This window comes from Gigantopelta aegis, chromosome 15 (assembly GCF_016097555.1).
Source record: "Gigantopelta aegis isolate Gae_Host chromosome 15, Gae_host_genome, whole genome shotgun sequence".
Classification (NCBI taxonomy): Eukaryota; Metazoa; Mollusca; class Gastropoda; order Neomphalida; family Peltospiridae; genus Gigantopelta; species Gigantopelta aegis.
Genome location: NC_054713.1, coordinates 12,191,364 through 12,214,110, shown reverse-complemented (window position 1 = coordinate 12,214,110; position 22,747 = coordinate 12,191,364). Strand labels below are relative to the sequence as shown.

Here is a 22,747-nt window from a genome sequence, read left to right as displayed (position 1 = left end):
AGGAAGGAAGGAAATGTTTTATTTAACGACGCACTCAACACATTTTATTTACAGTTATATGGAAGGAAATGTTTTATTTAACAACACTCAACACATTTTATTTACAGTTATATGGAAGGAAATGTTTTATTTAATGACGCACTCAACACATTTTATTTACAGTTATATGGAAGGAAATGTTTTATTTAACGATGCACTCAACACATTTTATTTACAGTTATATGGAAGGAAATGTTTTATTTAACGACGCACTCAACACATCTTATTTACAGTTATATGGAAGGAAATGTTTTACTTAACGACGCACTCAACACATTTTATTTACAGTTATATGGCATTGGACATATGGCTTAGGACCACACAGATATTGAGAGAGGAAACCCGCTGTCGCCACTTCATGGGCTACTCTTTTCGATTAGCAGCACGCTACTCTTTTCGATTAGCTGCAAGGCTACTCTTCGATTAGCAGCAAGGGATCTTTTATATGCACCATCCCACACAGGATAGTACATACCACATATTTTAATTTGTTACACTAGTTGTGAAGCACTGGCTGGAATGAGAAATAGCCTAATGGGTCCACCAACGAGGCTGTCAAACAGAATTTAAATTGCAGGTGTAGCAGGAGGATTTTTGGGATTGAAATCCCCTCCCTGTTCAAACATATTTTCTTTTTCTCAATATATTTTCAGGAGGTGCACGACTCAACCCCTCGATAAACTTCAGTCACAAAAGTCTAGACATGCTACTAAATTGTTACAGAACATACCAAAATTTTTAAAACAATGTAATGACCCATCTTAAGCATTATCCATAATAAAACACATTATTTTTTAAAATTTAAGTTTTTTTGTTTAACGACACCACTGGAGCACATCGATTAATTAATCATCGGCTATTGGATGTCAAACATTTGGTCATTTTAGTCATCAGAGGAAACCCGCTACATTTTTTTGTATGCAGTTCCCCACAGACAGGAAAACACATACCACGGCCTTTGTCCAGTTGTGGTGCACTGATTGGAATGAGAAAAAACCCAATCAGCTGAATGGATCCACTGTGGTGATTCGATCCTGCGATGCAAGCACCTCAAGCGAGCACTCAACCAACTGAGCTAATTCCCACCCAACATATTATTTTAATGCTTATGTTTCAATTCTGACATAACAGATATACATGTATATCAACCTCCATTGGGGAGCATTCAAACCAGAGTATCAATTCGATGATGTTTCAATTCTGACATAACAGATATACATGTATATCAACCTCCATTGGGGAGCATTCAAACCAGAGTATCAACTCGATGATGTTTCAATTCTGACATAACAGATATATATCAACCTCCATTGGGGAGCATTCAAACCAAAGTATCAACTCGATGATGTTTCAATTCTGACATAACAGATGTATATCAACCTCCATTGGGGAGCATTCAAACCAGAGTATCAACTCGATGATATTTCAATTCTGACATAACAGATGTATATCAACCTCCACTGGGGAGCATTCAAACCAGAGTATCAACTCGATGATGTTTCAATTCTGACATAACAGATATATATCAACCTCCATTGGGGAGCATTCAAACCAGAGTATCAACTCGATGATGTTTCAATTCTGACATAACAGATATATATCAACCTCCATTGGGGAGCATTCAAACCAGAGTATCAACTCGATGATGTTTCAATTCTGACATAACAGATATATATCAACCTCCATTGGGGAGCATTCAAACCAGAGTATCAACTCGATGATGTTTCAATTCTGACATAACAGATGTATATCAACCTCCATTGGGGAGCATTCAAACCAGAGTATCAACTCGATGATGTTTCAATTCTGACATAACAGATGTACATCAACCTCCATTGGGGAGCATTCAAACCAGAGTATCAACTCGATGATGTTTCAATTCTGACATAACAGATATATATCAACCTCCACTGGGGAGCATTCAAACCAGAGTATCAACTCGATGATGTTTCAATTCTGACACAACAGATATATCAACCTCCACTAGGGAGCATTCAAACCAGAGTATCAACTCGATGATGTCGTGGTTAAGCCATCAGACTACAGGCTGCTATAGGTACTGGGTTCGCAACCCAGTACTGGCTCACACTTTGAGCGAGTTTAACAACTCAATGGGTAGGTGTTAAGACCACTATACAACGACTTCTCTCTCACTAATCACCACTAACAACTAACCACAAACCCACTGTCTTGGACAAACAGCCCAGATAGCTGAGGTGTGTGTGTGTGTGTGATCAGGACAGGATGCATGCTTGAACCGTAATTGGATATAAGCACGAAAATAAGTTGAATTGAATGAAAACCAGAGTATATATATCATGCTGCGTTCTTTGGAAGTGTTTGGCGAAATAACCCGTGAACACAACTCTGTCTCAATCTTCACAACTCATGGAAAAAAATGGCGAACAAACACAAATCATTCATATGCATCCAATTATGAGTTGGGGTATGTGAGATTGGAGTAACAGTGCAGATTGCCTATACATCGCCTGAACGCTCTCCACTTGGTAAAGTTGTGTTCACAATTTAGAACTTGTGAATTCACGATATTCAAATAAAACCCATAAGACGTAAGTAAATTGGCAATAAATATATATATCTTTATATTCTTATAAATATTTTAATTTTAAGTTATAATAAAAACTTAATTTAACAGATCATTTCGAAATTTCCAAACCCATGGACCAAATACCATGGAATGGCCCAGCACCAAATGAAAGCAACATCTGTCCAATACTCTACTAACTGAGCTACTACAAAAATGTATTCATTGGACAAACAAAAGATTTTTCAGTCAATTTTGTTCACAAGGCAATCATTATACTTGCAGGCCTACAGGCTGTTTTCTAATCCACTTCATGAAAGAAACATTCTTTAAATAAAATTAACACAATCACAAAAAAAGGGTCAAGAAAAAGGCAAAGATACAAAGTAAAAACGCACACAATGACATGTAGGGAGCAGGTTGATTTTTTGCCCGAAATAAACGAAAATGCCCGAAAATGGATAACAACATTTATTCACATTAGCATTATACCACCAAACAACTAGGTAAGGTTACAAACTAATCACTATGTATTTTTACATATTTACATTGTTTATCATGTATTTTGTTTATGAATTAAAGCTAATATTGTGGGTAGAATAAGGGATATACTGAATGAAAGGGTTTCAGGCAAGCTCATTTTGCCCGAATATCTCATCAGTTTTTTGCCTAAATTTGAGGATTTTTTCTAGCATGGAAGGGATGGGGGGGAAGGGCACAGATAAAGGTCATAATGGATAATTATGTTAAAGCGACAAACATATACCTGTGGTTGGTGATGGCAAGGCACACTGTCCATCCAGGAATATTGTCTGAAAAACAAACAACCCTTTTTTAAATTTCCATCTAATAACAGGTTAACCTAATAATCTAACAAGCATCCTGAGAGTACGTACTGCATGCTAAAGCAATACATGTCTCCTATATTTAGGCCCAACACATTTTACATGTCTCAAAATTCAGCACAAGGGCCATATACATGTAATTCTGTCAAACATAGGCAAATTTATTGCCATAACAAATCAAACTTCATCTGTAAAATGATAAAAGTATTAACATACCAAATTTCAACTCAATGTCATGAGGCACTGCCAAAAATAAGTAATGTCCAACATACAGTTTTCATGACTTTTTTTACAGACTGATGGAGACAAAACTGAGAGTCCCCACTGGTTAAAGGGCCATAATTAATCAGGAATTACTCCGCTTGTTTCACTAGATGAAGGAAGAAAGGAAATGTTTTATTTAATGAAACACTCAACACATTTTATTTACGGTTAGCAGCAAGGGATCTTTTATATGCCCCATTCCATAGACAGGGTAGTACATACCACGGTCTTTGATATGCCAGTCGTGGTGCATTGGCTGGAACAAGAAATAGCCCAATGGGTCCACAGACAGGGATTGATCCTAGACCGACCACACATCAAGTGAACGTTTTACCACTGCAGGCTACGTCCCACTCCCGTTTCAACAGATGAGGCCAAATAAAGCAAGCCATAGGATTTAAAATTTCATGGGAACACTTTCGGTTACATGCCTTGTGATCATGGGAACGCATCGGAAACTGTTTTTAGGTTCTGTGAAAGCAAGTCATGGGTAACCCATTTTTAATACCATTGATTTTAATTATCACAAAAATCTGTGCAGAGAGACATGTTTTCAAACTCAATATAAAGTTGATTTTCGACACGCCCTCTCCATTATATGCATGGTTGTGATATTGACAGCTAAGGTAGCAGTATACAGTTATTGAACAGCTAAACCTTTATTCAAATGAGGGGTTTTGTAAGGTTTGATGAGCAGTTTCCATAAATATATGTGTGATATCCGCCAACTCCCATTTGAGTACGGTTTGTGAACATTGTCAAAAATGCACCCAAAATCATGGTTGTGATTTTGGACACATTATGATGAAAGTAACACAAACATTTAACTAAAAGTCCTCTTTATAATTATGACCCTTTTTGTAATTTGTAATTAGAAAAATGTCATACTTTCGCAAATTTTCAACCTAACAATTCTATATAAAAAAAACCCCAGCCACTCTATAGATATTAATTAAATTGTTTTATGCTACTCACATCAAGACCCAGTTGTTTAAATATGACGTCCACCACCTCATTGGTCAGCCTGGAACCCATTTCTTTAGCTAAATCCTTAATCAGTCCAGTACCTACAATATTTAAGACACAAACAAAAAACCTGTGGGATTAAATGTTTTTTAACCATAAATTTATTCAGTGTCGCTAATAGATGCGTCCATAGATTTTCATCTCAATATAATAATTACATGTATCTTTAAAAACATTTTTCTAAAAATCAATAAAATAAATTAAATATGAAATTTTCATTTCTTAAATTTCATTGTTGTAAAACATGCACAGAGATGAACATTTGTAGATGTAACTATAAACCAAGTTTTATTGAAATTATAAAGTGTGCAAAATTAAGCTACAAGTTAAATGCAAAATCTTTTTGCACTGAGCTAAACGCAAAAAGTTGAGACTGTCGAAAAAATTATATCTATATCTGACCTTTTAACTTTGTAAAGCCATGACATTTACTTAAAGCTGTCATTTTCAGCATTCTTTTATTATTTTTAAAGCTACAAACTCTTTTCCCTCTTTTAAAATATCTTATTTCTTTCAGCATGCACTGAGACAAACATCTACCTGGGCTAGGATCTCCATAAGTAATCAAGTGATCAGGCATGGGCAGATAGAGTCCAGCAAGACTCGAGGTCCGTTCACAGGACCCAGCCATTCACAGAACACAGTAAAGTAAAGTTTGTTTTATTTAACGACGCCACTAGAGCACATTGATTTTTTATCTTATCATCGGCTATTGGACGTCAAACATATGGTCATTCTGACAGTTTTTCAGAGGAAACCCGCTGTCGCCACATGGCTACTCTTTTACGATTAGGCAGCAATGGATATTTTATTTGTGCTTCCCACAGTCAGGATAGCACAAACCATGGCCTTTGTTGAACCAGTTATGGATCACTGGTCGGTGCAAGTGGTTTACACCTACCCATTGAGCCTTGCGGAGCACACACTCAGGGTTTGGAGTCGGTATCTGGATTAAAAATCCCATGCCTCGACTGGGATCCAAATCCAGTACCTACCAGCCTACCTAACCACGACGCCACTGAAGGAAATGTTTTATTTAAGGACGCACTCAACACATTTTATTTACGGTTATATGGTGTCAGACATATGGTTGAGGACCACACAGATATTGAAGGAGGAAACCCGCTGTCGCCACTTCATGGGCTACTCTTTTCGATTGGCAGCAAGGGATCTTTTATATGCACCATCCCATAGACAGGATAGCACATACCACGGCCTTTGATGTACCAGTCGTGGTGCACTGGCTGGAGTGAGAAATATCCCAATGGGCCCACTGACGGGGATCGATCCCAAACCGACCGCGCATGAAGTGAGCGATTTACCATTGGGCTACGTCTCGCCCCACGATGCTACTGAGGCCGGTCTCACAGGACACAGAACCCAGCCATTCACAGGACTTGAGTACCCATACAAGTAGGGCACTAACTGAGCAGTAAGTAATCACAATAATTATATGATCATTTGCTAGTTTCTCTTTTCAATCTGACCATCCAGTTTTTAAACACAATACAATGGCATTATTTGGCATCCAGGTGTTCAGTGCTGGAATTAAGATGCATAATGCTATTTTACTTTATTCCTGTCTCATTATCATCTAGTGTAAGAAAGAAAGAAATGGTTTATTTAACGATGCATTCAACACATTTTATTTACGGTTATATGGCGTCAGACATATGGTTAAGGACCACAGATTTTGAGAGGAAACCCGCTGACCCACTACATGGGCTACTCTTCCGATTAGCAGCAAGGGATCTTTTATTTGTGCTTCCCACAGGCAGGATAGCACAAACCATGGCCTTTGTTGAACCAGTTATGGATCACTGGTCGGTGCAAGTGGTTTACACCTACCCATTGAGCCTTGCGGAGCACTCACTCAGGGTTTGGAGTCGGTATCTGGATTAAAAATCCCATGCCTCGACTGGGATCCAAACCCAGTACCTACCAGCCTGTAGACCGATGGCCTACCACGACGCCGGTATCATCTAGTGTAAGTGTCGGGTACTCGCGTCTGGATTGAGTTTGTTGACCATCAAGTATTCGAGTGCAATATTTTGGACTCATGAAGGCCCTAACCAGGGAAACTATAAAACAAGTTTTATTGATATCACTGGCGTAGCCAGGATTTTAGGTGTGTGTGTGGGGGGGGGAGGAGAGGAGAGAGGGTGACCCACACTATGTATATATGATTTTATAAAATTTAATACAGTAAAAAAAAAAAAAAAAGTTTGATTGTGGGGAGGGGGGGGGGTGCTCCCCCCACCCCTCCTCGGTACACCACTGACTGGGGTAGGTAGTCTTATAGTTTGTGAGAAATGACACTAAATACAATAGGTTAATATTGAGCTAAACACCAAAGGTGATGCTGTCAGAAAAACTAAAAATATTTACAAACCATTATTGGAAATAAAAAATAACCGGCCTCGGTGGTGCAGTGATTAAGCCATCAGACTACAGGCTGGTAGGTACAGGGTTCGCAGCCCGGAGTCGGCTCCAACCCAGATCAAGTTCTTAAGGGCTCAATGGGTAGGTGTAAGGACACTAACCACTAACCAACTAACCCTTTGTCCTGGACAGACAGCCCAGATAGCTGAGGTGTGTGCCCAAAACAGTGTGCTTGAACCTTAATTGGATATAAGCACAAAGATAAGTTGAAATGAATGGGAAATAAAATGTAAAAACAAATAAACTTACATTAAAAAAAAGCAGTTTTAAAATCCTCTTTAATATGTATATATATGGTATATAGATTGTGTTTTGATGAATACTTTGTTGTCATAAGGAAGAGTTGTACTAACATCAATATACATTACCTTCACTGATACACAGAGAATAATATATATACGGTATATAGATTGTGTTTTGATGAATACTTTGTTGTCATATGGCAGAGTTGTACTAACATCAGTATACATTACCTTCACTGATACACAGAGAATAATATATGAGTGGTAGGTAGATGCCATTTATCTCCCAACTAGTTATTATTATTCTATTTCTTACATATCATCAAAAAACAGGTTTTAAGCAAATTTTAACATCTTTATATTTATTTACAACCCGCTGCACTTGTAGCTAACTTAAGTGCCACAGACACATGATTGCCAGGTTAACTATATGTCACAGTGTAATCGATTTCAACTGCACTGGGTTTTTTTTATTGGACATATGGCATTGGCGACCAGGCCCCATGCTTATAAAGCTTTTCGAGTCCAGACTCAGTCTCTAATGACGTCACACGCATACAATTTGTATGACGTTGTCATGACATTAGTGTCTCAGACTCTATTAGAGTCTCGAGTCTAGACTATAAAAGTTTTATAAGCACCAGGCCTGGTCATCACCTAAGAGCAGCCAGTATGTCTTGAAATTGTTAACACACATACTATGTTAACAGCTATGTGTTATCAAAAATAACACATGGTGTTCTCACCAACGGGTGTGTAAGAAAGTTAACTTCAGGATTTTGAATTGGCATATATCACATTATAATATTAAAACTCTAACTGGCATCGGTGGTGTCGTGGTTAAGCCATTGGACATAAAGCTGGTAGCTACTGGGTTCGCAGCCCAGCACCAGCTCCCACCCACAGCGAGTTTTAACAACTCAATGGGTGGATTTTAGACCACTATACACTGACCTCTCTCTCACTAACCACTAACTTACTATCCTGGACAGATGGCCCAGATAGCTGAGGTGTGTACCAAAGAAGGCGTGCTTGAACTTTAAATGGATATGAGCACAAAAATAGTTGAAATGAACGAATGAAATGAACTCTTAAAATCTGGAAACTGGCTGAAACTAAATTCTTTCCATGTGACTCCTGAACATACCTGGAAGCTGGAAGTTCATGTACATGGAGGTTGGAAGTTATCATACCTGGAAGTTGGAAGTTATCGTACCTGGAAGTTGGAAGTTATCGTACCTGGAAGTTATCATATCTGGAAGTTGGAAGTTATCATATCTGGAAGTTGGAAGTTATTGTACCTGGAAGTTGGAAGTTATCGTACCTGTAAGTTATCATATCTGGAAGTTGGAAGTTATCATATCTGGAAGTTGGAAGTTATCGTACATGGAAGAGTTATCGTACCTTGAAGTTGGAAGTTATCGTACCTGTAAGTTATCATATCTGGAAGTTGGAAGTTATCATACCTGGAAGTTGGAAGTTATCGTACATGGAAGAGTTATCGTACCTTGAAGTTGGAAGTTATCATACCTGGAAGTTGGAAGTTATCATACCTGGAAGCTGGAAGTTATCATACCTGGAAGTTGGAAGTTATCGTACCTGAAAGTTGGAAGTTATCGTACCTGTAAGTTTGAAGTTATCATACCTGGAAGCTGGAAGTTATCATATCTGGAAGTTGGAAGGAATCTTTTATATGCACCATCCCACAGACAGAAGCACATACCACTGCCTTTGATATACCAGTCGTGGTGCATCGTACATGGAAGAGTTATCGTACCTTGAAGTTGGAAGTTATCATACCTGGAAGTTGGAATTTATCGTTACACAGAGGAATGGGAACCTCCAGTCCCTCCAGAAGATAGCTGTCGAATGACAATGCTTCGAAACCAAACTTGAGGCCGAAGTCAATAACAAACACTTTCTTCTCTTCATTCCGACCAATAGTGTACCTTAAACAGACAGGCAGTATATTCAGTGTAAAAGTTTAAAGTTTGTTTTGTTTAATGATACCACTAGAGCGTTATAGTTACTTATTTCCAGCAGGACATTTTTTTTTCTTAGCAGGACATTTTTTGGGCCGACTATTTTATAAAATAACTGCAGGTCATATTTTACTTCCTATATTTCAAGCACTGAAAAGCAAAAATAACCTTTGCTAAATGACAGCTTAGAACATGTTAAACTATGCGTGTCTAATTACACTAGAGCACATTTGAAACTAAGGGGGGGGGGGGGGGGGAGGGGGGGGGGGAGGGGATGTAACCTAGTGGTAAAGCATTCGCTTGATGCGTGGTCGGTCTGGGATCGATTCCCATTGGTGGGGTCGGGATGTAGCCCAGTGGTAAAGCATTCGCTTGATGCGCGGTCGGTCTGGGATTGATTTCTGTTAGCCATTGGCCTATTTCTCGCTCTAGCCTGGACTCTAGACTGGTACATCAAAGGCTCTGGTATGTGCTATCCTGCAAACTATGTGAATCAATGAAGCCGTTCTCAAATAAGTTTGCAGGTAATATTTTTTGTTCATACCCAGATTAAAAGTTTTTAAAATGTTTTGTTTATAACGACACCACTAGAGCACATTGAGTTACTAACCATCAGAGATATTGAATGTTCTGAACCAAGTTGAACGTAAAATTTGAATCATAGAAATAATTACTCTAAAAGTTATTTATTTTGAATTGTTTTTTGGTTCTTAAACAATGACACTCAGTAAGACAAATTTAAGTGTCAACATAAAGTGACATCATCGGATACATTGTATCATGTTCCCTGACAACATTATTTTTATGTTCATTGAGAAATGAACAAATTCGCATTGCTATATATGGCTGGACAAATGGAATGACATTACTAAATTGTAATGAAATTGTACAGAAATTTAATTACATACATGTATATAGCACTTTAATAATTTAAACCAAAATCACACACTATAAATCAACATACTTGATAGCAATTGTCTTTGATATGGTCTCCTCATTTGGTTTGCCTGCAAAGAATATACATTTTTTAACAAAAAAAGCTAACAAACATACAATAAAATAATTTTTCACACTGAAAAAAATGTTTAACTATAAATATTATTTTTCTTTTCGTAAGATTATTGGTTAATAGCAGTAGAACATTTAAAATCAACAGGAAATTGTTAATGGCCAAGGAAGGACATTAATGTTGTTGTTCTGTAGGAAAGCCGTTGTGAGACGTGCTGTGTGAGGCCTGGCGTTGTCATGTTGGAACACTGCGTTGGCGTTGGCCATAACTGGAACGATGTGTGGCCGGAGGATCTGGTCAATGTAACCCTGTGCATTCAGGTTGCCCTGCACGTGGACCAGGTCAGTTCTGCCAGTGTGTGAGATGGCTGCCCACACCATGACACTACCCCCGCCGAATCTGTCCACTTCCTGCACGCAGTTTGCCGCATAACGTTCACCACGACGCCTATACACGCGACATCTTCCATCATGACGTCGGAGCAGAAATCGGGACTCGACACTGAACCACACCTGTCTCCATCGCAGTTGAGGCCATTGTCGATGAATCTGGCACCACTGCAGTCGGAGTCGACGGTGTTGTGGTGTTAAGATGACACCTCGAACTGGACGTCTGGCACGAATTCCTACCTCACGTAGGCGGTTCCGTACGGTCTGGTCGGATATCCTGCACAAACCTGGTCTTGCTGCGGCTGTGGAGGTGGCAGTAGTCAATCGTTCCCGAAGGTGGCGTACCCGGATGTAGCGGTCCTGCCCGGGGGTAGTGACCCGTGGTCGACCGGATCTAGGGAGGTCACGTGTTGATCCATGTTGCTGGTAATGGTCCCACAGTCTGGAGATGGTGCTTGGGGACACATGGAATGCCCTGGCAACGGCCGTTCTGGATTCGCCTGCGTCTAGTCGGCCGATGGCATTGTTTCTCTGCGGTTCACTGAGACGTGGCATGTCCCGGATTGTCAACTGTCGGCCAGATACAGAGGCCAGGCAAGCGAACACCCTGCACTTTTATACTGTCGGTGTTCATGTTGCACGTGCAGACAACGCACGTGCAGTGGTGACAAGGTTTGCACGTGGCTGCGTTTTTGCGAATATTCACATTTTGGAACTTTATTGTACAGTAGCTGCGTTTTATCGAATGTAACCGTGGGAATGTGTTTGGGACATACAATGACCTTATATTCACAAAGCATGAACCGGTAGGAAACATAAAATCGGAGTTATAACCCATTTGTACCCTTTTGCGTTTCTTTTTTTGAAGAGTATATATTTACGCCTCAGTGGCATCTTGGTTAAGCCATCGGACATATGGCTGGTAGGTACAGAGTTCACAGCCCGATACCGGCTCCCACCCAGAGCAAGTTTTAATGACTGGGTATGTGTAAGGCCATTACACCCTCCTCTCACTGACTAATCACTAACAACCCATCATGGACAGACAGCCCAGATAGCTGAGGTATGAGCTCAGGACAGCGTGCTTGAATCTTAATTGGATATAAGCACGAAAATATGTTGAAATGAAATAAAAATAAACAAATCAAAGAAACGATTATCAAGACGTGTGGTGGATCTTACCCATTTGTGTGGTGGATCTTACCCATTTGTGTGGTGGGTCTTACTCATTTGTGTGGTGGATCTTACCCATTTGTGTGGTGGATCTTACCCATTTGTGTGGTGGGTCTTACGCATTTGTGTGGTGGATTTTACGCATTTGTGTGGTGGATCTTACCCATTTGTGTGGTGGATCTTACCCATTTGTGTGGTGGGTCTTACCCATTTGTGTGGTGGATCTTACCCATTTGTGTGGTGGGTATTACGCATTTGTGTGGTGGGTATTACGCATTTGTGTGGTGGATCTTACCCATTTGTGTGGTAGGTCTTACACATTTGTGTGGTGGGTCTTACCCATTTGTGTGGTGGGTGGGTCTTACCCATTTGTGTGGTGGGTCTTACCCTTTTGTGTGGTGGGTCTTACCCATTTGTGTGGTGGGTCTTACCCTTTTGTGTGGTGGGTCTTACCCATTTGTGTGGTGGGTCTTACCCTTTTGTGTGGTGGGTCTTACCCATTTGTGTGGTGGGTGGGTCTTACCCATTTGTGTGGTGGGACTTACCCTTTTGTGTGGTGGGTCTTACCCATTTGTGTGGTGGATCTTACCCATTTGTGTGGTGGGTATTACGCATTTGTGTGGTGGATCTTACCCATTTGTGTGGTGGATCTTACCCATTGTGTGGTGGGTCTTACCCTTTTGTGTGGTGGGTCTTACCCATTTGTGTGGTGGGTCTTACCCTTTTGTGTGGTGGGTCTTACCCATTTGTGTGGTGGGTGGGTCTTACCCATTTGTGTGGTGGGACTTACCATTTTGTGTGGTGGGTCTTACCCATTTGTGTGGTGGATCTTACCCATTTGTGTGGTGGGTATTACGCATTTGTGTGGTGGATCTTACCCATTTGTGTGGTGGATCTTACTCATTTGTGTGGTGGGTCTTACCCATTTGTGTGGTGGGTATTACGCATTTGTGTGGTGGATCTTACCCATTTGTGTGGTGGGTATTACGCATTTGTGTGGTGGATCTTACCCATTTGTGTGGTGGATCTTACCCATTGTGTGGTGGGTCTTACCCTTTTGTGTGGTGGGTCTTACCCATTTGTGTGGTGGGTCTTACCCTTTTGTGTGGTGGGTCTTACCCATTTGTGTGGTGGGTGGGTCTTACCCATTTGTGTGGTGGGACTTACCATTTTGTGTGGTGGGTCTTACCCATTTGTGTGGTGGATCTTACCCATTTGTGTGGTGGGTATTACGCATTTGTGTGGTGGATCTTACCCATTTGTGTGGTGGATCTTACTCATTTGTGTGGTGGGTCTTACCCATTTGTGTGGTGGGTATTACGCATTTGTGTGGTGGATCTTACCCATTTGTGTGGTGGGTATTACGCATTTGTGTGGTGGATCTTACCCATTTGTGTGGTGGGTATTACGCATTTGTGTGGTGGATCTTACCCATTTGTGTGGTGGGTATTACGCATTTGTGTGGTGGATCTTACCCATTTGTGTGGTGGATCTTACTCATTTGTGTGGTGGATCTTACGCATTTGTGTGGTGGGTATTACGCATTTGTGTGGTGGATCTTACCCATTTGTGTGGTGGGTATTACCCATTTGTGTGGTGGATCTTACCCATTTGTGTGGTGGGTATTACGCATTTGTGTGGTGGATCTTACCCATTTGTGTGGTGGGTATTACGCATTTGTGTGGTGGATCTTACCCATTTGTGTGGTGGATCTTACCCATTTGTGTGGTGGGTCTTACCCATTTGTGTGGTGGGTATTACGCATTTGTGTGGTGGGTCTTACCCATTTGTGTGGTGGGTCTTACGCATTTGTGTGGTGGGTGGGTCTTACCCATTTGTGTGGTGGGTCTTACCCATTTGTGTGGTGGGTCTTACGTGTTTGTGTGGTGGGTCTTACCCGTTTGTGTGGTGGGTCTTACGCGTTTGTGTGGTGGGTCTTACCCATTTGTGTGGTGGGTCTTACGCATTTGTGTGGTGGGTCTTACGCGTTTGTGTGGTGGGTCTTACCCTTTTGTGTGGGCGTTACAAATATTTGTATTGACATTTTAACTGAAAATGAACTATACAAAACATTAAAATAATAATTATAATAATAATAATAAAACAAAAATAATAGTAATAATAAAGATAATAATTAATAGTATTTAAAATATCCAATGAATAATGAAGTGTAAAAATGCTAGGTTTCAACAGATTAAAATTATTTTCTACTGATGGCATAATGGTCTAAATTAATGCCAACTTTCTGCTGTCACAACTTTTACAACTATCCAGTTGCTAGTCTGAGTGCCTTTGCAAGTCGATTTTCATTGTATATGACTTCTACGACCAATTAATTAATTGTTAATCCGAGCACACCCATCGTAAGTTGGGGAAATTACAACGCAACGAGTTGACCAACAGTTGAAAGTCAAAGCCTATAGGTAACATAACTTTTAAAAAATCCTACAAGTACGACTTACCCCAGTCATAGCCTAATAAAATGATCTTCCTTGGACAATTCATGAACGAGATGGTGAGGGTAAACTTGCATGCATCCACCTCTATATAAGCTTTAATTGCCTTGTAGAAATCAAGTTTTTCTATCTTCATGTCGAGACAGGCATCAATACGCAGACACTTTTCACCAATTGACAGACTAATCATTTTCCGTATCTTTTCATTTTTGATCTGTGGCAGTTTCAACTTTTTGTTGAAAACCGTGCATTCTGCAAAATAAAACCCACAACAATAATTATACACAGACAAAAAAGTTTAGCAATTTGGAATGGAAGGAAGGAAATATTTTATTTAACAACACACTCAACACATTTTATTTAGAGTTATATGGCATTGGACATATGGTTAAGGACCACACAGATATTGTGCACCACAACTGATATATCGAAGGCCGTGGTATGTGTTATCCTGTCTGTGTAATGGTGTAAATACAGGATCCCTTGCTGCTAATCGAAAAGTGTAGCCCATGAAGTGGCGACAGCGGCTTTCCTCTCTTAATATCTTTGTGGTCCTTAACCATTTGTCTGACATCATATAACCATAAATAAAATGTGTTGAGTGCATTGTTAAATAAAACATTTCCTTACTTCCATTCAAGCGTATTATAGTTAGCAGCACTTTCATGTAAATATATCTATCATCAAATATGACTGATTTCAATTAAATTTAGCATTTATTATCAGATTTAATTTTTATCTTATCATCGGCTATTGGGCGTCAAACATATGGTCATTCTGGCAGTTTTTAAGAGGAAACCCGCTGTCGCCACATAGGCTACTCTTTTATGACAGGCAGCAAGGGATCTTTTATTTGCACTTTTCACATGCACAATAGCACAAACCATGGCCTTTGTTGAACCATTATGGATCACTGGTCAGTGCAAGTGGTTTACACCTACCCATTGAGCCTTGCGGAGAACTCACTCTGGGTTTGGAGTCGGTATCTGGATTAAAAATCCGAACCCAGTACCTACCAGCCTGTAGACCGATGGCCTAACCATGATGCCACCGAGGCCGGTTTTTCCTACACATAAAGTAGAAACAATACATTATCCATGTAAATGGCAGTCCTCCTACACACAAAGTAGGAACTATAAATTATCCATTAAGTGGTAGACCTACAAATAAAGCACGATGTATCATCCATGCAAGTAGCAGTCTTCCTACACAACCTTTGGAGTCGGTATCTGGATTAAAAATCCCATGCCTCGACTGTGATCCGAACCCAGTACCTACCAGCCTGTAGACGGATGGCCTAACCACGATGCCACCGAGGCCGATGTAGACCTCATGGTTTATGGTGAGCTATTACTCTGGCTGTCCATCAGTCCTATGCACCACATACTGAGCAGCCTCATAAAGCAAAGCCATTTTTCGTTTGCAAATTGAATTTACGCTATCACTGACATGTTCATGATGGGTTGCCTAAAAAACGAAATAGGTTACCTGAATTCTCAGAGGCCTGTTATAGAAATTAACAACAGTACATAATACACACATCAACAGTAGGCTGTGGTGCATGACCCAGTCATGGTGCACAACACACTGCCATCCCAAGTTTGTACTTGCATCCAAGTTTTGATGATCCTATATGAATTGATAAGGAAGATATGGCCCGGACAAGGATTTCCTTTAATGTCCAGTAATGCATGAATAGTTGGTCATAGTGACCTAGTTATGGTATGCAACACACTGCCATCCCAAGTTTGTACTTGCATCCAAGTTTTGATGATCCTATATGAATTGATAAGGAAGATATGGCCCGGACAAGGATTTCCTTTAATGTCCAGTAATGCATGAATAGTAGGTCGTAGTGACCTAGTTATGGTATGCCATCCCAAGTCGTACTTGCATCCAAGGTTTGAAGGAAGGAAGGAAATGTTTTATTTAACAATGCACTCAACACATTTTATTTACGGTTATATGGTGTCAGACATATGGTTAAGGACCACACAGATATTGAGAGAGAAAACCTGCTGTCGCCACTTCATGGGCTACTCTTTTCGATTAGCAGCAAGGGATCTTTTATATGCACCATCCCAAAGACAGGATGGTACATACCACAGCCTTTGTTATACCAGTTGCGGAGCACTGGCTGGAACAAGAAATAGCCCAATGGGTCCACTGGCACAGATTGATTCTAGTCTGACCGCGAGTCAAGAAAATGCTTCAGGTAGTAATAAACCAAATAACTTCCGGCTGGGTCAAAGTTTGAGATGCACCCAGCTTTTGATAGAGAAGTGAACACCACAAGTCCTGTGATTGGTTATAAATGTAAAAAATTGGTTGTAAAAAATAATAGTTTTATCTGGGTCAAAAAAATATTCAATTTTATTTCACCTAATACCAATGTGTCAAGTAGCCTTGTACTTGAAACATGTATGGGGTACCTGTAAAAAACAGAACTCAAATTTTGTGCAGAACTAGGATAGTCATAGACGCTACCCGTTATCTCAGAAATGAGCAGCTTGACCCCCAATGTTTTCTGATTCACTTTAAGTGTGAGGGGTGGTAATATTTATATCCGTGGCATTTATGTTGATTGATATGCTGCAGGTAGGAGTTTTAGCCACATATGTTACTATTGTCGTCTATGGGATTTGATTTGGTAATATACAGCCTAATGGGCTACGTTCCACCCCGTACGGATGGACCATACCAATATATGACCCGTCAAAGAAGGGCATAAAAAAACCAACATACCTTGTGTGGCATTATAAAGACGCTGCTTAAGCACATCATGGGTTCCATCTTGTGGAAGATTTCGTTTTTCTAACTCTGACTTCAGGAGGTCGACTGTCATTGCATCTGGCCGTGGACACGTGGATGCTTTACCAGGTGCCTGCAATTACAAGGTTTTTGGTAAAATAATTAAACAAATGCATAACTATATAGTTCGTCAACATAATTAAACAGTCAAACTTCCATAACTTGGGACTTTCAGGAAGTCGACTGTCATGGCATCTGGTTGAGGACAGCCTGCAATTACAAGGTTTTTGTTAAAATAATTTTAAAAATATATATATATACAGTTAAACTTAGGTAACACAGGAGGTTGACTGATATTGCATCTGGCCATGGACACATGGATGCTTTACCAAGTGCCTACTCTCAACTCCTGCAATTAAGAAAATGTCCACGGCAGAAAAACATACCATTAATAAACACCCAGAATATAGTCTAAGGCAAAAACGTGCCGTGGAGAATTAAAACCTCCACGGCAATCTCCACAGCATTGCTGATTGCCGTGGGCAGTTGCAGGGGTTCTACCCTATCTGTGGGATGATACATATATAAAAGGTCCCTTGCTACTACTAAATGAATAATGTAATGGGTTTCCTCTCTAACACTATATGTCTTATCCTCAGGTATATGAAGCGCTCACTTGATGCGTGGTCAGTTGGGGATTGATCCTCTTCAGTGGGCCCATTGGGCTATTTCTCGCTCCAGCCAGTGAACCATGATTGGTACATCAAAGGCTGTGGTATGTGCTATCCTGTCCATGGGATGGTGCATATAAAAGATCCTTTGCTGCTAATCGAAAAGAGCCCATGAAGTGGCGACAGTGGGTTTCCTCCCTCAATATCTGTGTGGTCCTTAACCATATGTCCGAGGCCATATAACCATAAATAAAATGTGTTGAGTGCGTCGTTAAATAAAACATTTCTTTCTTTTTCTTTTCCTACACATAAAGAAAGAAAGAAATGCTTTATTTAACGACGTACTCAACACATTTTATTTACGGTTATATGAGGTCAGACATATGGTAAAGGACCACACAGATTTTGAGAGGAAACCCACTGTCACCACTTCATGGGCTACTCTTTCCAATTAACAGCAAGGGATCTATTATTTGTGCAGGATAGCACAAACCATGGCCTTTGTTGAACCAGTTATAGATCACTGGCCGGTGCAAGTGGTTTACACATACCCATTGAGCCTTGCGGAGCACTCACTCAGGGTTTGGAGTCGGTATCTGGATTAAAAATCCCATGCCTCGACTGGGATCCAAACCCAGTACCTACCAGCCTGTAGACCGATGGTCTAACCACGATGCCACCGAGGCCGGTTTTTCCTACACATAAAGTAGAAACAATACATTATCCATGTAAATGGCAGTCCTCCTACACACAAAGTAGGAACTATACATTATCCATTAAGTGGTAGACCTACACACAAAGCACGATGTATCATCCATGCAAGTAGCAGTCTTCCTACACAATGTAAGATGTATGGTCCATGTAAGTGGCAGTCTTACTACACAAAGTAGGATGTATGGTCCATGTAAGTGGCAGTCTTCCTAAACAAAGTAGGATGTATGGTCCATGTAAGTGGCAGTCTTACTACACAAAGTAGGATGTATGGTCCATGTAAGTGGCAGCCTTACTACACAAAGTAGGATGTATGGTCCATGTAAGTGGCAGTCTTACTACACAAAGTAGGATGTATGGTCCATGTAAGTGGCAGTCTTACTACACAAAGTAGGATGTATGGTCCATGTAAGTGGCAGTCTTACTACACAAAGTAGGATGTATGGTCCATGCAAGTAGCAGTCTTCCTACACAATGTAAGATGTATGGTCCATGTAAGTGGCAGTCTTCCTAAACAAAGTAGGATGTATGGTCCATGTAAGTGGCAGTCTTACTACACAAAGTAGGATGTATGGTCCATGTAAGTGGCAGTCTTCCTAAACAAAGTAGGATGTATGGTCCATGTAAGTGGCAGTCTTACTACACAAAGTAGGATGCATGGTCCATGTAAGTGGCAGTCTTACTACACAAAGTAGGATGTATGGTCCATGTAAGTGGCAGTCTTCCTACACAAAACAAGATGTATGATCCACATAAGTGGCAGTCTTCCTACACAAAACAAGATGTATGATCCACATAAGTGGCAGTCTTCCTACACAAACAAGATGTATAATCCATGTAAGTGGCAGTCTTCCTACACAAAACAAGATGTATGATCCACATAAGTGGCAGTCTTCCTACACAAAACAAGATGTATGGTCCATGTAAGTGGCAGTCTTCCTAAACAAAGTAGGATGTATGGTCCATGTAAGTGGCAGTCTTCCTAAACAAAGTAGGATGTATGGTCCATGTAAGTGGCAGTCTTACTACACAAAGTAGGATGCATGGTCCATGTAAGTGGCATTCTTACTACACAAAGTAGGATGTATGGTCCATGTAAGTGGCAGTCTTCCTACACAAAACAAGATGTATGATCCACATAAGTGGCAGTCTTCCTACACAAAACAAGATGTATGATCCACATAAGTGGCAGTCTTCCTACATAAAACAAGATGTATGATCCATGTAAGTGGCAGTCTTCCTACACAAACAAGATGTATAATCCATGTAAGTGGCAGTCTTCCTACACAAAGTAGAAAAGATGACATATCTTGATGGAAGTGAGTCCAACACACAAACATGAGAATGTACATCCTTGGCAGTGGCAGACTTTAGGAGTGGCAGTCCTCATGAATAGCAACCTTACAAATGCATGTTAGTTTATTTTGTTTAACAACACTATTAGAGCACATTGACTTATTAATCATCGGCTATTGGGTGTCAAACATTTGGTAATTCAGACAAATATTCATCTGAGGGAACCCGCTACATTTTTCCATTAGCAGCAAGGGATCTTTCATTTGCACTTTCCCACAGACAGGAAGGCACATACCATGGCCTTTGACCAGTTGTGTTGGTTAGATTGAGAAAAAACCCCAATCAGTTACATGAATCCACTGAGGTGGTTCGATGCTGCGATGCAAGCACCTCAGGCGAGCACTCAACCGACTGAGCTAAATCCTTCCCACTACAAATTAAGCCACTGACAGTGATTTATGGGAGTTTATCATCATGGCTGTGTTAAAACATCATTTGGATTCTGTTTTGAGCAGTGATATGATTATTCCTTTATTCCTATTTTATTAGTTTTGTCATTCAGCTTATATATATATATATATATATATATATATACACACACACACACATATATACATATATGTATATCTGTGTACTCACATCTGGAGATATACAAGGCAACTCTTTCAGTATTTCATTGATGGCCGTCCTAGCTAATTCTTTGGCCGCTTTCTCTGCATTTTCTTTTAGTCGCTGCTTAATTGCATCTCTGCTGAACATTTTCTTGTAGTCAACTGAAAAACCCCAACAAAAAAACATATATACTCTTCAAAAGAAGAAACGCAAAACCACATTGTCGTAACATTTGGAGAATTGATTTAATTATTGAATGGTGAGTCCGATAATTACCAAATGTTGCAGGATTGTTCACAATTCACTCTAGTCCATTGTGAGTAAGTGATAGGACACACCACCAAGGTCAAGGTCATCTGGAGTCAATACCGGGTGTGGCCTCCGCGTGTGTTGACAACTGCCTGGCACCGCCTGCCCATTGAAGCAACCAGAGTACGGATGACGTCCCGGGGGATGGTGGCCCACTCGGCCTGCAAGGCTGCTGCCAGCTCGGGCAGGGTCTGGGGCTGTGGTTGTCGCTGTCGGAGGCGTCGGTCCAACTCGTCCCATAGATGCTCATTTGGGTTCAAATCCGGTGATATCGATGGCCAAGGAAGGACATTAATGTTGTTGTTCTGTAGGAAAGCCGTTGTGAGACGTGCTGTGTGAGGCCTGGCGTTGTCATGTTGGAACACTGCGTTGGCGTTGGCCATAACTGGAATGATGTGTGGCCGGAGGATCTGGTCAATGTAGCCCTGTGCATTCAGGTTGCCCTGCACGTGGACCAGGTCAGTTCTGCCAGTGTGTGAGATGGCTGCCCATACCATGACACTACCCCCGCCGAATCTGTCCACTTCCTGCACGCAGTTTGCCGCATAACGTTCACCACGACGCCTATACACGCGACATCTTCCATCATGACGTCGGAGCAGAAATCGGGACTCGTCACTGAACCACACCGGTCTCCATCGCAGTTGAGGCCATTGTCGATGAATCTGGCACCACTGCAGTCGGAGTCGACGGTGTTGTGGTGTTAAGATGACACCTCGAACTGGACGTCTGGCACGAATTCCTACCTCATGTAGGCGGTTCCGTACGGTCTGGTCGGATATCCTGCGCAAACCTGGTATTGCTGCGGCTGTGGAGGTGGCAGTAGTCAATCGTTCCCGAAGGTGGCGTACCCGGATGTAGCGGTCCTGCCCGGGGGTAGTGACCCGTGGTCGACCGGATCTAGGGAGGTCACGTGTTGATCCATGTTGCTGGTAACGGTCCCACAGTCTGGAGATGGTGCTTGGGGACACATGGAATGCCCTGGCAACGGCCGTTCTGGATTCGCCTGCGTCTAGTCGGCCGATGGCATTGTTTCTCTGCGGTTCACTGAGACGTGGCATGTCCTGGATTGTCAACTGTCGGCCAGATACAGAGGCCAGGCAAGCGAACACCCTGCACTTTTATACTGTCGGTGTTCATGTTGCACGTGCAGACAACGCACGTGCAGTGGTGACATGGTTTGCACGTGGCTGCGTTTTTGCGAATATTCACATTTTGGAACTTTATTGTACAGTAGCTGCGTTTTATCGAATGTAACCATGGGAATGTGTTTGGGACATGCAATGACCTTATATTCACAAAGCATGAACCGGTAGGAAACATAAAATCGGAGTTATAACCCACCCTTTGTGTTTCTTTTTTTGAAGAGTATATTATTAAAATTTATTTTATGTACTGCAATATGTAACTAATAATACAAATACCATGAAACATGAAACCAGTAAATTCAATTAGAGCAACTTTTAAAGCTGTAATTCCACATTTTAATTTTTTTTAAATACATTTCAGCATACACCTATTGCAATATAAAATTTACTAACATAACTGTATACGTCTTAGAATTTAACATCGTCCAACAGATGCAAATCAGAAAAACATCCAGTCTTAATACATTTGTATGTGAATGCACCATCTGTCAATGCCATTAAAATATTATTGAAGGAACCATGTTGATCATGCAGAGGTGGGACATAGCCCAGTGGTAAAGTGTCCAACTGAAGCATGGTCAGTCTGGGATCGATCCCCATATGGGCCATTTCTCGCTCCAGCCAGTGCACCACAACTGGTATATCAAATGTCATGGTATGTGTTATTCTGTTTATGGGATGGTGCATATAAAAGATCCCTTGCTACAAATGAAAAAATGTAGCAGGTTTCCTCTCCAAGAATATGTCAAATTACCAGATGTTTGACATCCAGTAGCTGATGATTAATAAATCAATGTGCTCTAGTGGTGTCGTTAAACAAGAGAAACTTTGTTTATC

The 22,747-nt window shown here is 40.9% G+C and overlaps 1 protein-coding gene across 1 annotated transcript in view; it reads right to left on the bottom strand.

Moving 5' to 3' along the window:
• Window positions 1-22,747, bottom strand: part of LOC121390363 — a 310,647-nt gene that overhangs the window by 192,935 nt on the left and 94,965 nt on the right. The window contains exons 35-41 of the mRNA XM_041522159.1: window positions 20,481-20,614; window positions 17,158-17,296; window positions 14,419-14,664; window positions 10,350-10,392; window positions 9,204-9,352; window positions 4,669-4,760; window positions 3,351-3,396 (exon numbers count right to left, since the gene is read on the bottom strand). Of these exons, the coding sequence (XP_041378093.1) occupies window positions 3,351-3,396; window positions 4,669-4,760; window positions 9,204-9,352; window positions 10,350-10,392; window positions 14,419-14,664; window positions 17,158-17,296; window positions 20,481-20,614 (849 nt within the window). The remainder of the gene's footprint in view (window positions 1-3,350; window positions 3,397-4,668; window positions 4,761-9,203; window positions 9,353-10,349; window positions 10,393-14,418; window positions 14,665-17,157; window positions 17,297-20,480; window positions 20,615-22,747) is intronic.